General features: G+C 38.9%; 1 protein-coding gene across 1 annotated transcript; it reads left to right on the forward strand.

Annotated features, from left to right (window-relative positions):
• The first annotated feature begins 3,028 nt into the window (after positions 1–3,028).
• On the forward strand, positions 3,029–13,888 carry ednraa (endothelin receptor type Aa). Its single transcript, XM_079680453.1, has 8 exons — positions 3,029–3,312; positions 4,346–4,867; positions 6,510–6,637; positions 8,631–8,829; positions 10,163–10,315; positions 10,557–10,690; positions 10,931–11,039; positions 11,843–13,888. Exons 2-8 carry the CDS (start codon positions 4,391–4,393, stop codon positions 11,978–11,980), a joined length of 1,338 nt encoding a protein of 445 aa, XP_079536579.1. The 5' UTR covers positions 3,029–3,312; positions 4,346–4,390; the 3' UTR covers positions 11,981–13,888.
• Positions 13,889–14,425: the final 537 nt, after the last annotated feature.

The raw sequence follows: 14,425 nt of genomic DNA on the forward strand, positions 1-14,425 counted from the left end.
TGTCACTGCTTGTCACAGTAGAATTGGCCTCAAACTTATTCTCTCCCCCCTGTAACCGTCTCTCTCTGTTCTTTCTGTTTTTGCGCAAGTGTCCCAGTTAAGAAATTGCTTACATCCCACTCAGTCTGGGGCTGGATTGAAATTTCCCATAGGGTATGTACCAATATGCAGAGAGCACACTTCGACAGATGCCATCAGAGAACAAGCATATGAATTACCAGGCAGCCTGCCATCTTTGAGTTCAGATAGAATGGCATTAATACCTGATTATGATCCAAACAACAACACAACAACAACATGAAAGCCAAAGCAACTGGGAGCAGGTAAAGGTTTCATCATTTATATATTAATGGATTGACTAACAAAGACTCTACTACCCCCTCAAAAGTTAAAATGTCATAGAGGCTGCCAACAATCAAGGGACTTTGGAAAAAAAAGGGGGGTAATAAATCAGATGCCGTCAGCAAATCACGTTCCTATAAATTAAATATTCGCCACTGCTGACCATAACTAATTCAGAAGCCATGATAAATGCATGACTACAATTAAAGAAAACACGATCTCTTTAATTTTAAATAGCTGTAAATATTGGCATTACCCAATTAAGTCACATTGACTGCAGGAAAAGTACCTGCAAATGAACCATAAACACTGATCCTATACGTCGGGGCAGGAAGCATACAAGTTTCATTCAAAGTCTTAAAAAAATTAGAAACTTTAATGATAGCGCTGCAATGCCTAGTGGGGAATATTTTATTGTTTTTAATTTATATGTATTCAATAAATGATAGCAAAAATCTAGAACATATTGCTATTTTGCTAAATATTTCCTAAAATGATTTGTATTCAACTTGAAATAAAACAACATAAATTATTCCTACGAGTTCATGCAGTTATGGTTGTATGGTTTCACCTATATTATAACTTCAACATCTGTATTACAATAGCAAGTGCAGTTGATTAAAAAGGTTAATATCAACAAGGATGAAAAGAAATATGGTTATTTCCAAGTAGGGACGACAAGATTTATGTTTGTTCAGATGCCACGATCATTGCCTGAACTTTAACCAAGTTGCTTTTATGTGTAAACATTACCAAATCATATCTACTATAGCAGATAAGTAAACTGTTATAGAAATTCTTTTTGAAACGTCATGTGGTTTTTTAATGCAAGGTCAAACAACGTTTTCCCGTGAATCAGGCAGCAGATAACAAAGATCTAACATATCTTTACATATCTACATATCTACATATCTTTCATTTGGTTTCGGTGGTTGTTAAAAAATAATAGTGAACCAAAGTTTCAACATGTTGCTTCACGCAAGCAGTAACATTTTGAAATCAACAAATATCTCAGCGGATGAAGACGTAAATAATGAGAAGCACATGGAGCTATCTCAAATGATGTTGAGTCAACGCCCTTGGACACTGAAGGACTCTGGGAAACAGTCGATCGCGGAGTGTTTGTATACGTGTGTGTTTGTGAGTGTGCACCTCTATCAAGATGTCTCTTTCTGTCATCATATAGAGTTAAGTTGAAGATACATTTTGGATTTTTGCAACCTACTCCTACTAATGCTGTATTACTTTAAAAAATATAATATCATAATCAACAAAACATATATGTAGATTAATATCATCATATTTCTGTACATAAGTATGTACAAATCATGTAAGCATTTCATATAAATGTAACTGAATATTTTGTTAAGGCTGCTAAATATACCCAGTTAGATTTGCCAATTTGTGATGTCAAAACGATAACCTACTTATTGTTAATGGACCACATTTAAGATTCTATGTTTGTCCAACATATTCAGTGGAGAATTGAACATTTTAACAAATATGTACTGATTTCTGCCAGGCAGGAGGGATAGCATATTATATTTTTAATTGAGTTGTATTCCTTTTTAAGCAGTTGCTGTGTCAGCTGTTAGGCGGAGGGAAAGACAGAGTTTGATAGCACTCTTCCTGCTCTCAGTGTACATCATGATAAATAGTCCATTTTGAAATCCATAATAGCCACTGATGTAGAGCACTCTTCTCTCCTGACATTGAACTGTCTTTTCTCTTTCAGCCATTCGGTTATCTCACAAAGCACTGTCTCTGTGTTGTTTGTTTTGTATTTTGCATGAGAGGAAAACCAATATATTGTTTTTTCATTTTTTTTCCTATTTGGTAATCTATTTGTTTGTTAATTAAAGTGAAAGTCCATTTAGATCTAACTGCTTTTCCCCCCTAACGTATAATTTACCCCACAGTGTTTATCCACATTTTACAGCTAATGTAAAGTTTTACTGCATCTAAGTTTTACAAGGAAACGTGATGTGGTCTGGCCACCCACGCAGCAGTTAGTCTATAAAAGTAAGGAAGGCTGATGGTTAGCCCCCCACTCCCCGTGTCAAATGAGCGATCACAACATGGACACTCACTTCCCCGTGCCTTCCTCTCTCAAATCTAATCTCTGCTGCCTCTCGTGTTAGGAAACAGTTGCATGTAATGTATACAATACAATGTGAGTCAGGGAGGGATTGAAGGAGAAGGGAGGAGGGACGTAAGAAAAGGGGCAGATTGGAGGGTGTTCAGCTCCCAGATGCCCCTTCCCCTGTGTGTGTGTGTGTGTGTGTGTGTGTGTGTGTGTGTGTGTGTGTGTGTGTGTGTGTGTGTGTGTGTGTGTGTGTGTGTGTGTGTGTGTGTGTGTGTGTGTGTGTGCGTGCGTGTGCGTGTGTGTGTGTGTGTGTGTGTGTGTGTGTGTGTGTGTGTGTGTGTGTGTTTGTGTGTGTGTGTGTACCTTGGAAATGACTGTCAGCAGGCTGTGCCTCTTAGTGAAAGGAGAAAGGTGGTGGTGCTGGGGGGGGGGTTTCCAAAGGGGGCCCAGTCTGTTACCAAAGGGAGGTGGAGATTTACTATCCCACCCAGTCAAAGTGTCTCACTGGTGCTCTGACACACACACATGCAGAGATACAACCTCTCTCTCTCTCACACACACACACACACACACACACACACACACACACACACACACATACACACACACACACACACACACACACACACACACACACACACACACACACACACACACACACACACACACACACACACACATACTGCAAACTCTCCACAGGAAACTCTGAGCCATAATGCGAAGGCACCTCAGAGCAGACGGTTGCATTGCTCAAACCAAGTGGGATACGGTGCGGCTTTGATAGTGCGTTAATTACTCATGTGATGTGATACAGATGTCTGGGGGCTTCAGCCGAAAGTTTGCCTGACGGTTTCCAAGGGGGCCAGGCAGACATTTTAGAAGCGGTAGGTGAAAACCAAATGTATTTATTATTTATGGATAGATCAGTTTGTGTGCTGTCACAGATCCCAGTAGTGTCATGCTGATGCTAAACTGTGATGCTACTTGAAGGGCTGGCTGCTAAATAGTTCTTTGTGTACTTGGTGACAGCTGGGACTTTGAACAGGAAGAACTCTGGGCTATAATAGTTGCTTGTGCTGTGGCATGATGAAAAGGGCTTCACCATCAATCTGACAGCTTGAAACTTTATGTGCTCTTTACCTGGAGCTTTGTGGAATTAATTACTCTGATTTTGTCCAGAAAGTTTGGTGTTCTTTTCCTTTTTGGAGGGAAAAAGGTGAAGAAAGACATATTAGTAAACTTTAAAAAAAAAAAAAAAGAACCAAAGAATCCACAAAGGAATTCAGGCTATAACCTCAGTATGTATTTTACTTTGTAGATTTAGATGATTCTTTATGCTCGGATTGAAGCAACATTGACTGGAAATCAGCCCTGCAGCACTTCTTCCATGTTCAAATAAAAGCTCTTTGTTTTGTAACCACATGTTGAAACCCTTCTAAATTAGAAACAGAAGGAGAATGCAAAACTGAGGAAATCTCTCAGTTACAAACCCACGCAAGGGGCTCACTGGGAAAACAGCACGACAACCTGCACTGTGTGGCTGCACTGTGTATTGTTGACACAAAGCCATAACCGACAGCTCCCTTTCTCAGGGACGACTCAGAGCAAACAAGATGCCCAATACGCTCTGCGGATGCCTCACTCTGAACCGCCTGACTATAACTAGTCCTGGCATCTCCCATCTGTACCCCCTTGGCAAAACCTTTTTGAAGTCTTGAAGGAGTTGTTCAACTTTGTCACAGCTTTTGAAAGGACATTAATGCTGTTTAACATTCCTGTAACTGACATATATTTTTCAACTTTGGCTGGGTTTTAAGTGGAGGCAACATGCGAAAACGTTAAAGTTGATGGAAAGAGCGTCACATGAAAAATAACCCACATTTTCCCTTGTTTTTTGTTTTTCTTCTCTCACTGCAGGGATATATTGGGACAGTCTTTCAATCAGTGGAATCAAAGCGCTGAATGTGCTCCATAATGGGCACCCCAGCTGTGCGTATGTTGGTGCTAATGGCCTGTATGGCAGCCAGAGGAATGTGCCAGACAAACAGAGCTCAGGCAGAGGATGACTCCCTCGTCCACTCCACTCGTCAGTCTCCGGGTCTCTACAGCACCGTCACCCCCAGTACAGGGCCCGGCCTCCACCTGGGGGTCCCGGTGCCTGATGTTCAAGCTGTGGGATCTGGAAATGAAACAGTCGTAAAGAGGTCGATGCGGCCTCCGATGTGCCTCCAGCGTACCTCCATTAATGACTATTTTAAGTACATAAACACCATCATTTCCATTATAGTGTTTGTGGTGGGCCTGGTGGGCAACGCCACCCTTCTGAGGATTATATACCAGCACAAGTGCATGAGGAACGGGCCGAACGCTCTCATTGCCAGTCTGGCACTGGGGGATCTAATCTACATAATCATCGTTATACCCATGACATCATACAAGGTACAGTTTCACTCTGTTGGTGCATGTTTAATTAAAGTCTTGACCTTGTTTTCAAAACCAAGCTGCTGAGTGACAGGTCTCTGTGTTGATATGACGAAACGCAGTAACAATGGAAGCGATACGCAGAGATAAAGTGTAATATTACAAACGGGAAAGTGGGGGGAAGAGGAAAGGGGTTTAAGGGAGTGGGCCAATAGACGGGAAAGTGTAATCAGTTGGACGCCGTTATCTCCCTCGTGTGGGTATATTAGTGATGAGAGGAGCAGGGATATGGCTGTCTTAAATAAACACAGGAATCAGGCTGTAGTCACACATGCCAGTGGCCTTGTATTGACCTGGGACATTAGTCACTGACCTTTATCTAAAGTCCCAGTGTTACTGAAGTGATACTGTAATGACTTGAGTTTTAAACACAGCCCCATCTTTAACCTTGTATCCAAGTTAAAGTTAAAAAAGTTGACTTATGTGACAGTGTAAATACAATTCTAAGTTTTATTATTCTCAGCTGGTCTTCATTGGAAGTTAGATTATTTAATTTCCTTTTTTGTATTAGAAAACATTAATACAAGTTCATCTAGTAGTTAGTGAGAGAAACAGCAGCCGGTTTCAATTTCGTGTTTTGATTTTGGGTGACTCACTTTTGTTTTCTTTTGGACTGTGGGTTGTGGTTTTGAAAAATATGAGGCCTTTAATAATGATAAATTAAGCTTGAGCTCCTGTCCTGGGTTGATTTATAACAATAAATAGTGTCATGCTTTGTATAATAATAAAGAATAATGGAGTCATCACTCAGCTTGATTCTTCAAATGCATTGTGGGCCATTTTGTGAATGAAAAACGAGAAAGCCACCTGGTAAGAATTAACCAAACAGCAACACATGTGCAGAAAGGAAACTAAACCTTATGGGGGGAACTGTTTATGAACAAACAAAGAAAGAGCCACGTCTACAATGTTGAAACCATACTGTATCCCCTTTTTCACTTCCTTAAGGGCTGTGACAGTGTTTCCAAAAATAATCATCCACTTAATAAACACTGAAAACATTGGTGGAGCTCCTTTCCTCTCTGCTGTTCTTCTGTGCTCCTGGGAAACTAAAACAGCACAAGTAAACAATAGAGGCCAGGAAGCACCATGGAGTTCATCCTTTGGCTTTGCATTGAAGGAAAAGTGCCAAGACGAAATTGATGGAAACAAAGGTCAAAACTCACGTGGCCTTGACTTACTTTCCCAAAGGAAGTAATATATAAGAGGTTGTGGAAGTGGCTCTGAGATACTGGTGACAACATCATGAATTATTATTCAAGTTTGGTTGAGCGATTTGAGAGATGAGGTGTTTGCATGAGAATGTTTTGAAGAAGTTACGCAAAGTGTTATCAGCTGATGAGCTCCATATGGTCCGTGTCAGACTCCCTCTGACGTTAAGATGACGTGTGCGCCAATGTGCAGAATAATTGCCTTAAAACGATATTGATGAGAAAGTACGAATCCAAAAACAAAAGAAAGGTCAATAATTAGTTCCAAAAAGACTCAGATGACTTTGTACTTATACAATAGATGAACAAAACAGTGTTGAACAATAAAGGTCTTTACAAATGTGATTTTAGTATTCATCATGTGTAATTGTTTGTGTTCCCTCCACCAGCTCCTGGCATCTCGGTTCCCTTTTCAAGACAGTGATTTAGGCCTGTGTCTGTGTAAGCTGGTGCCCTTCCTGCAGAAAGCCTCTGTGGGCATCACCGTTCTCAACCTGTGCGCCCTCAGCGTGGACAGGTCAGTGCTTCCACACTCCACACTGCTTCATGAGTTTAGATTTATGACATGTGAGGGTCCGTGTTGTTAGTCCTGAAACAAATGAAGGCAACAATCCAGCTCTTTGTATACCAAAAAGTGACCCCAGAATATACTTTGCATATTAAGTTTTGCACATGTGTTTTATGATTTGGTCTTTGATCAAACATGAATGCTAAAGTAGGATATAGAGGATCAATTAATTCTCCAAAACGTATTGGACATTATATCTGTTTGTCTTTCACATAAAAGGTGTATCTTTGGTGTTTTAATTATCCATGGGAACATAAAAAAAAGGGGGAACTTTTGCTCTGAAGTTACACTGTCTTGTAAGGCCAGCTGAAGGCCCAATAGAAACGCAATGTTCAAGATATTATCATTGAAAGCAGATAGAATTAAATAAAACTTCTATGTACAGTCAAATCATTGGAAAGATAACTAAACACAAATGCCAAATTATACATAGTCTTTTTCTTAGCTAAAAAAATGTATCTAGATTATTTTGTCATAAATGTTTTCTTCTTATGTTCATTTTGTTTTATCGAGTATGTAGACATTTCTATTTGAGTCTGGTTTAATGACGTAAATAGTTTGTTAGCTGGGATGATGATAGCTTTCTGGAAAATACATATTGAGTATTCCCACTAAGAAGCTACTTATCTCTCTGCTTGATGTGTTGCCTCAGCGTTCAAAACTTGTGTAAGGAACTTATAAGATGCTCTTTATTTCTTTAATGGAATTGTATATGCAACATTACGTGTACGGTATGTTTTAAGCACTGAACTATATACTGTACCTTATATCATGCTAATGAGGAAAATATGATCTTGATTGGAAGTGAACAGACACTCCTTTTTTTAATAGTAATTTAATAGAAATTCCCTGATGAATAAAGGATGATCATGAAGTGCTGAGGCTCAGTGTGATCCCACTTTAGACGCACCTTTAGAGATAAGAGGCACACCAAGGTTCAACCACATCTTTAATGATATTTATTCTGAGAAGAACACTGCAGAGCTTGTGTTCAAGAGCAGATGCTCTCCATTTGTTTCAAGGAAACATTTAGCATTTCTCAGTATTTGCGCATGTGCTTTTGTATAATGAAAGACTATTTTGTATCTTTTCAATGTTGTAGGAAGAGAAAAAGGTGGATAAGTTACTACTTAGTGAAATATGAATGCCGCCATGTTGTTCAACAGAGAAATTCAAATGTGTCATGAAAAATATATTGTTTTTGCATAAAATCTTGATGCATGATTTTACTAAAACATTTCGACAAGTGGTTTCCATTAATGAAACAAACAAGCAAACAAGTATTCAGTGCACGGGAAACAAGAGCCAACACACAGACCTCTCTGCCAACATGGGCCAGTCTGTTTGGAGGCTTCACAAAAATATAAATATTAGATATTTAAAATAAACAATTGATCATCTCTCATTAATTCTTTACATTTTGATATTATTTGCTGACTGAGCAGTTTGTTTTGCTTGGTGTGCTGCCATGCATAAAGAAAGGTATTGTTAGCTTTCTTCAGTCGTGGGAGACAAAGACAATGATGAATTACTGATTTCTATTTAATGACGGAACAGTGACTGAATGCAACTGAACAACTACAGCCGTGTCTTCATTAATTAAGTGTAATAACATGGTTAATGTGTTAAATGTGCAATATTTACTTTCTATTATTTATTATTACTGGACGCAACTTCACTACTTGGATATATTTGACTTTAATTAACTTGTGCTTGCCTTTTTATTCCATAGGTTAGTTCACTCTTTTATTTTGTCTTTATCTGCATTGTCCCCTACATTTTTCCACTGTGGGACATTTAATAGATATCTGATTTCTTATATCTTTTCATTTTTGGTTTCCATTTTGTATCCAAGTAGTGCTATATCATAATAATCCCTGCTCCAGTAACATAATCTTCCTAACATATTGTTGTATCCACCCTTTGCGTCTGCCCTCCACAGGTACAGGGCGGTGGCCTCCTGGAGCAGAGTTCAGGGAGTGGGCATCCCTCTGCTCACAGTCATAGAGATCTCGACTATTTGGCTGCTGTCTCTCTTCCTTGCAATACCGGAGGCTATCGGTTTCAACATGGTCGAATTCACCTACAGGAACCAAACCAAACGCACCTGCATGCTTGAACCAAAGACTGACTTCATGATGGTACGCTATGACCCCTTTGCTTATCCTCTTTGGATAAGAAAATCAGTGTGTTGTGTTTTTGTCTCCTAATGTTTTGCTTATATTAATGCCAGGATGTGCTGTAGAGTATATTGTGTCGAGGTGCAGTACTAGTGGCGTTGAATTTTGCAGTTAAGAGACAAAATATGCTGGATTATTGAGATAAAAACCTATGGCATTAGGAATACTTAAAGTGAAAGTTCAGCTTTATCTTTCCACTGTCTTAAAAGCATGTGTTGTTTAAAGTCTAAAAGTGTTGTTGATGGCAGGCAGATGTGATATAGGGGCACATATAGAACATGAAGAACTTCCTGCTTGGTTAATAAATAATTTAAAAACACAAGACAATTGGTATACCAACCTGCTTATACTTGACGAGTACTTTGCCAAACTTAAACTTTAAGCAAGTGTTTGATACTGAAAAGATTTTGAAACACGTTAAGAAATGACCTCGTCTACTCACTCTCTCCATGTGATTGTGGCCGTTTTCACATCCTTGAAGCATAATTGGTTGCAGGCCAAGTGCAATTACTGAAACCTGAAATCTGGGGCCTCAAGCTGAGCCACATGCGCATATCTTTTCCATATGTACGAAATTGGAGTAATCTCTCTCAGATATCAGCGAAACCATGCTGAGGTCGGAACAAACCGGCCATTATTTAACAGCATTATTTAATAGCAATGAAATAGCAAATGTTCCGCATAAAGGATCTTTTCACCAAGGCCAAAGTTTGATGCAGAACTGCAAATTAAACTATTTTCTTTTTACTTTTCGTGGAGATTGTGTAATAGGGTTCAGTCAATTTTGTAGGGTTGTGAAATTGTGTTTTTTTTGTATCATCATACATTTAAGCCTATTTTTTATGAGAACAAAGAGCCGAAAGGGCTAGAAGTGGTTTGTTTTCAGACTTATTAAATCTACATGCACATGTGTAGCACTCACATGGGCTGTAATGGCCCTGGAGTGCAAAGTGGGGATTTTTGGCGGTTTAGGTCTAGTTCAGGTTGAATGACCAAAGCATCTGTTCCTATTTCATCCACGGTACTTCTATTGTACAGCACAATATCACACATGATGTCTCATTTGGATATTCAATTCTCACATCAACTGTACTGCCAAATGTTTAAAAGAAAGCATCCCTCTACTGATACATTAAGTTGCAAAAGGAACCATTATAGGGATATTGGCAACTACAGATAGTTTTGTGAGGTCCTAGGACGTATTAGATCCATTTGGATGGCATACAAAAGTAATTTATAAATTAATTTCAGTTTGACATAAACTACGGTTTCATGTGTGCTTGTTTCCCCCTAGTTCTATCAGGAAGCAAAAGACTGGTGGTTGTTTGGCTTCTACTTCTGTGTGCCACTGATCTGCACCGCTGTGTTTTACACTCTGATGACCAGCGAGATGCTCAACCGCAGGAACGGCAGCCTTCGGATAGCCCTCAGTGAGCACCTCAAACAGGTCAGACCTACCTCTAAATGATAACAACATGCTCACAACTCCAATAAATGTGTATCATGTGTTAAATAAAGTAAAAGCATTTGTAATGTGATGTTAAATGCGCTTTTTTATGTTGTAAAATGATCCACAGTGGCTCAGTCAGCAGTGTTTATTATACAGTTGTAACCTCTAACCCTCCTTACCACAAAGTTCGTCATCTATTCTCTAATGGTGGGATCAAATCTGTTGTTTCTCTCTGCAGAGAAGGGAGGTGGCCAAAGCTGTCTTCTGCCTCGTCCTTATCTTTGCCCTCTGCTGGTTCCCACTGCACCTCAGCAGGATCATTAAGAAGGTGGTTTACCAACAGGATAAGAATACGCGCTGTGAGCTGCTCAGGTTAGTTAAACAGAAGTTACCCGAAGGTCTATAGGAAACTAAGTATTCAAATGTACAAGACATAGCATTGTTTGGACACAAATTAAAATAAACATTTTATTTTTATTAAATAAAAAAACAGGAACAAAGCTGATTCTGCCAGAAGTGTTTAATATAAAATGCCATGCTGAAAAAAGCTTGAATGGCTTCTGTGTTGCTCTATAAAATCATAATAATGTCTTATATTTGTATTTTTTTCAGTTTCCTGTTGGTCCTGGACTACTTTGGTATCAACCTTGCAACAATCAACTCCTGCATAAACCCTATTATCCTCTATTTTGTCAGCAAGAAGTTTAAAAACTGCTTCAAGGTATGGTACTGTTTTACAACAGATGGATATTAATGAATGTAACACACCTAAACGATAACTTTGTATCTATGTCTCTCTCACACACACACACACACACACACACACACACACACACACACACACACACACACACACACACACACACACACACACACACACACACACACACACACACACATGCACTTCATATTTTTCCTGGTGAGTAAAGCAAACAGTGAACTCAGGCCTTTTGTACATGACACAGAGGCTATGATGGAGAAGACATTCCATAAGCAACATGTAAAAGCAGCATCTTGATTTATGTATTCATTTTGTGGGGCTGAGGACAAACACACACGCACATTTCTGTCAAACGTACCAGAGCTGGAGATAAACCATGCCTCAAGTTTGCACGTTTTCAAGGATTTGTGGGAGGGAGCAAACCCTTGTTAAGCTGCACATGTAGCAAAAAACTCTATACTTAAAACAATGTAGAAAATAACTAATATGAACCCTAAAGCTACATAAAGCTACGTTAGCTTAACACAAAAACTGGGGGACATTGCTAGCCAATAATTCGAAAAATATCTTGGCATAAAGGCTTTTGTACAGATTAAACATGTTCTACATCATAGAATAATGTGTCAGTATAGATTTGGTGGTAGATGCATGGGCAGTGCTACTTTAGCTATTCCCTGATTTTAAGTTTTTCGCTAAACCATCTACTTGTTCCTTCAATTTGGCTTAAAATATGGGAGGGGTATCTTATCAATATGTTGAACTGTTCCTTTAAAAGTTGTCTTTCTCTTCCCATGTTCTTCCAGTCTTGCTTGTGCTGCTGGTGTTACTCTGACAACCAACTAAGCAGCACAGGACCCATGAATGGCACCAGTATCCAGTGTAAAAGCCCAGAGCCCAACAACATCCACACTGATCGCAGCATCAGGAAATACAGCGATTGATCTCTCACCTGAGGATTCTTTTTAAGCCCTTCCATATATCCAGCAGCTTTTAAAATACACATCCTGATATATATACAGTATATACATTTACTTTTTCAGACAATAAATATACATCCTGAGAACCACTAAAGCAACAAATGAGCCTGGCAGGGATGGATTAGGAACTGGAGATTAAAGGAACAAACAATGGATCTTTGCACACAATGCTCTTAAGTGTCCCGAGTCTCTCAGTAGGCTAAACTTCCTTAAACAGACTCCTTGTATTCCCACACCCACGGACAGTGACGCTGTAGCGTGAGAGAACAAGGGGGAGAGCTAGATGAAGAGGAGGAGAACTCTTTAACAGGATGCTGCTTAACGGTGACTATAAATTACTCACAAGCAGAGCATGCTATTCTTGTAAAGGGCAGCACTACTGGGAAGGATGCACAAGGCTACAGGAAGGAACAAGCAGACTGCTCGCTGTCACTGGGAATGATGGGAGATGAGTATGTGTGGTCCCCAGGAGTTCACTACTCAGTAACGGTGGAAAACAGGAAAGCTATAACAACATTTAATTTTTCCATTTATCATGCAAACGGTTGCACACTCTCACACTCACACTCATCATTCATTAAGCTACTTTGTGGTATTATTAGCAGATATTGCTTCGAGTTGCTCATTCAAATGTTATTTTTTTTGTCTGGCAAAGAAGGAAAATGTCTCATGAACAAAAAGATTCATCCCTTCAGATGAAAAAGAAACGTTTTAATGTAATCATGATCCACAGACCACCACACTTTTGGTTTGGTTATCCAAAAGTCACCACAGAATCACGTCCAATGTCAGCATAAAGTACACTGGCACAAAATCAAGTACAGGGTTGTACGTTTTAAAGTGGATAAGGTACATTCAACTGTATTTTCATAGCAAGTCAAGTCAAGAAAATGATAAATATGAGGTAATGCATTATTATCACCAAAAATGGACAGGAATAAGCTTTTTTCCTATCACTGTGAACTTTAGCAGATATCATCATCATCAATTGTGTATTTTATGCTTGTAACCAATGGAATATATATATGTCTCCACTTTTATAAAGTGTTATGTTGCAGTACTTTACTCAGACGATATTACCTGTGTAATGAAATTAGTTTAACATTGTTGTGGTAACCTCTCCAAATCAAAAAGGAATAGGTTGACGTTTTTTTAATAAAGGGTTATATTAACTTTCTAAGAGTGAGATGAGAAGACCACCCTCCAATGTCTGTGCAATAGCTTGGTTGAGCTATTCTTTAATTAGCTTAGCTTAGCGTATTTTAGCGTAAAGACCGTAAATTAGGTTAATAGCTTGGTTTGCTCTGTCTAAAGTTAACGAAACACGCCTGCAAGCACCTCTTAAGATCAATAAACAACACTGTGTTATGTTTTCGATTTCTTTTTAGCCGTTTCCCTGTTTCCAGTCTTTACGCTAAGCTAAGCTAAGCTAAGCTATCCGGCTGCGGGCAGTAGGCAAGCTTCATATTTAACAAACAGACATATGAGTGCGGTATCTATCTTCTGGTCTGATTCTAGCAAAGAAAGTTAGTATGTTTATTACCTGAAATTATTTCTTTTTATGTTGAAACCATATTTAGCTACAAAAAACTGCACCACCGTATACTAATTGTTATGTGAATATGTAAACCTGTGTGTTTGACTGTGTGATAGCCTATGGTGATAGCATGTGTGTTTGTGTGCTGTATGCATAATTACTTCTTTATAAGTGTGTTTTGCACAATTGTGTACAGAAAAAAGGGTGATATCTGTACAATTTTCATTTTACCACTATTCATCGGAGCAAAATTAATAATCTTTGGAAAATGGAATTCATGTATTTTTGTTTTCATTTTACTGCTGCTTATATCAATAAAACCATTTACATCTCCACTGTAAGGAACAAGGTGGTTTATTATCGTCATTTCTCCGGGAAGTCGAGAGGTCCCCTTCTGTTTTTCATCTGCGTCTGGGAGAAAGAGCGTCTGGAAGTGATTAGAAACACACTATGACCAGCTTGGCAACTGAGCCCTTAGGGTTGCGAATGTCAGCGGAGAGGATGTGAACGGCTTCGATGGGAATTTGATACATAAGACTAACTTCTCATCTGTGTTGCCAAAAGAGGAATCAAGGACAACAAAGTTTGACCATTTCTTATCCGTTTTTTTGTGAAATATTGACTTTGATGATGTGAAAGGATTGCAAATGATTTTGCTTATAATAAATGTCACCATAGCCATAAATTTAATTTGCTCAAAACTGAATAGCATTAATGAAAGCAGCACTTGATTCAATGCAAAAAACACATTTGAACTATAGTTTATTTAATATAACAAGCTTTTGGTTTAGTTTGAACCCATTAAAGGAAGCACAAGCTGTAGCAAGACTGACTCTGGCAACTTCTCATTATTCTGTGTCCACTTTGCTGTG

The sequence above is a fragment of the Notothenia rossii genome, assembly GCF_949606895.1.
Source record: "Notothenia rossii genome assembly, chromosome: 1".
NCBI classification, from domain to species: domain Eukaryota; kingdom Metazoa; phylum Chordata; class Actinopteri; order Perciformes; family Nototheniidae; genus Notothenia; species Notothenia rossii.

Coding starts and splice junctions, on each gene's coding strand:
- ednraa (XM_079680453.1), top strand. CDS start 4,391: ATGTGCTCCATAATGGGCACCCCAGCTGTGCGTATGTTGGTGCTAATG. Junction 6,638..8,630: donor TGCGCCCTCAGCGTGGACAG/GTCAGTGCTTCC, acceptor TGCCCTCCACAG/GTACAGGGCGGTGGCCTCCT. Junction 8,830..10,162: donor CAAAGACTGACTTCATGATG/GTACGCTATGAC, acceptor GTTTCCCCCTAG/TTCTATCAGGAAGCAAAAGA.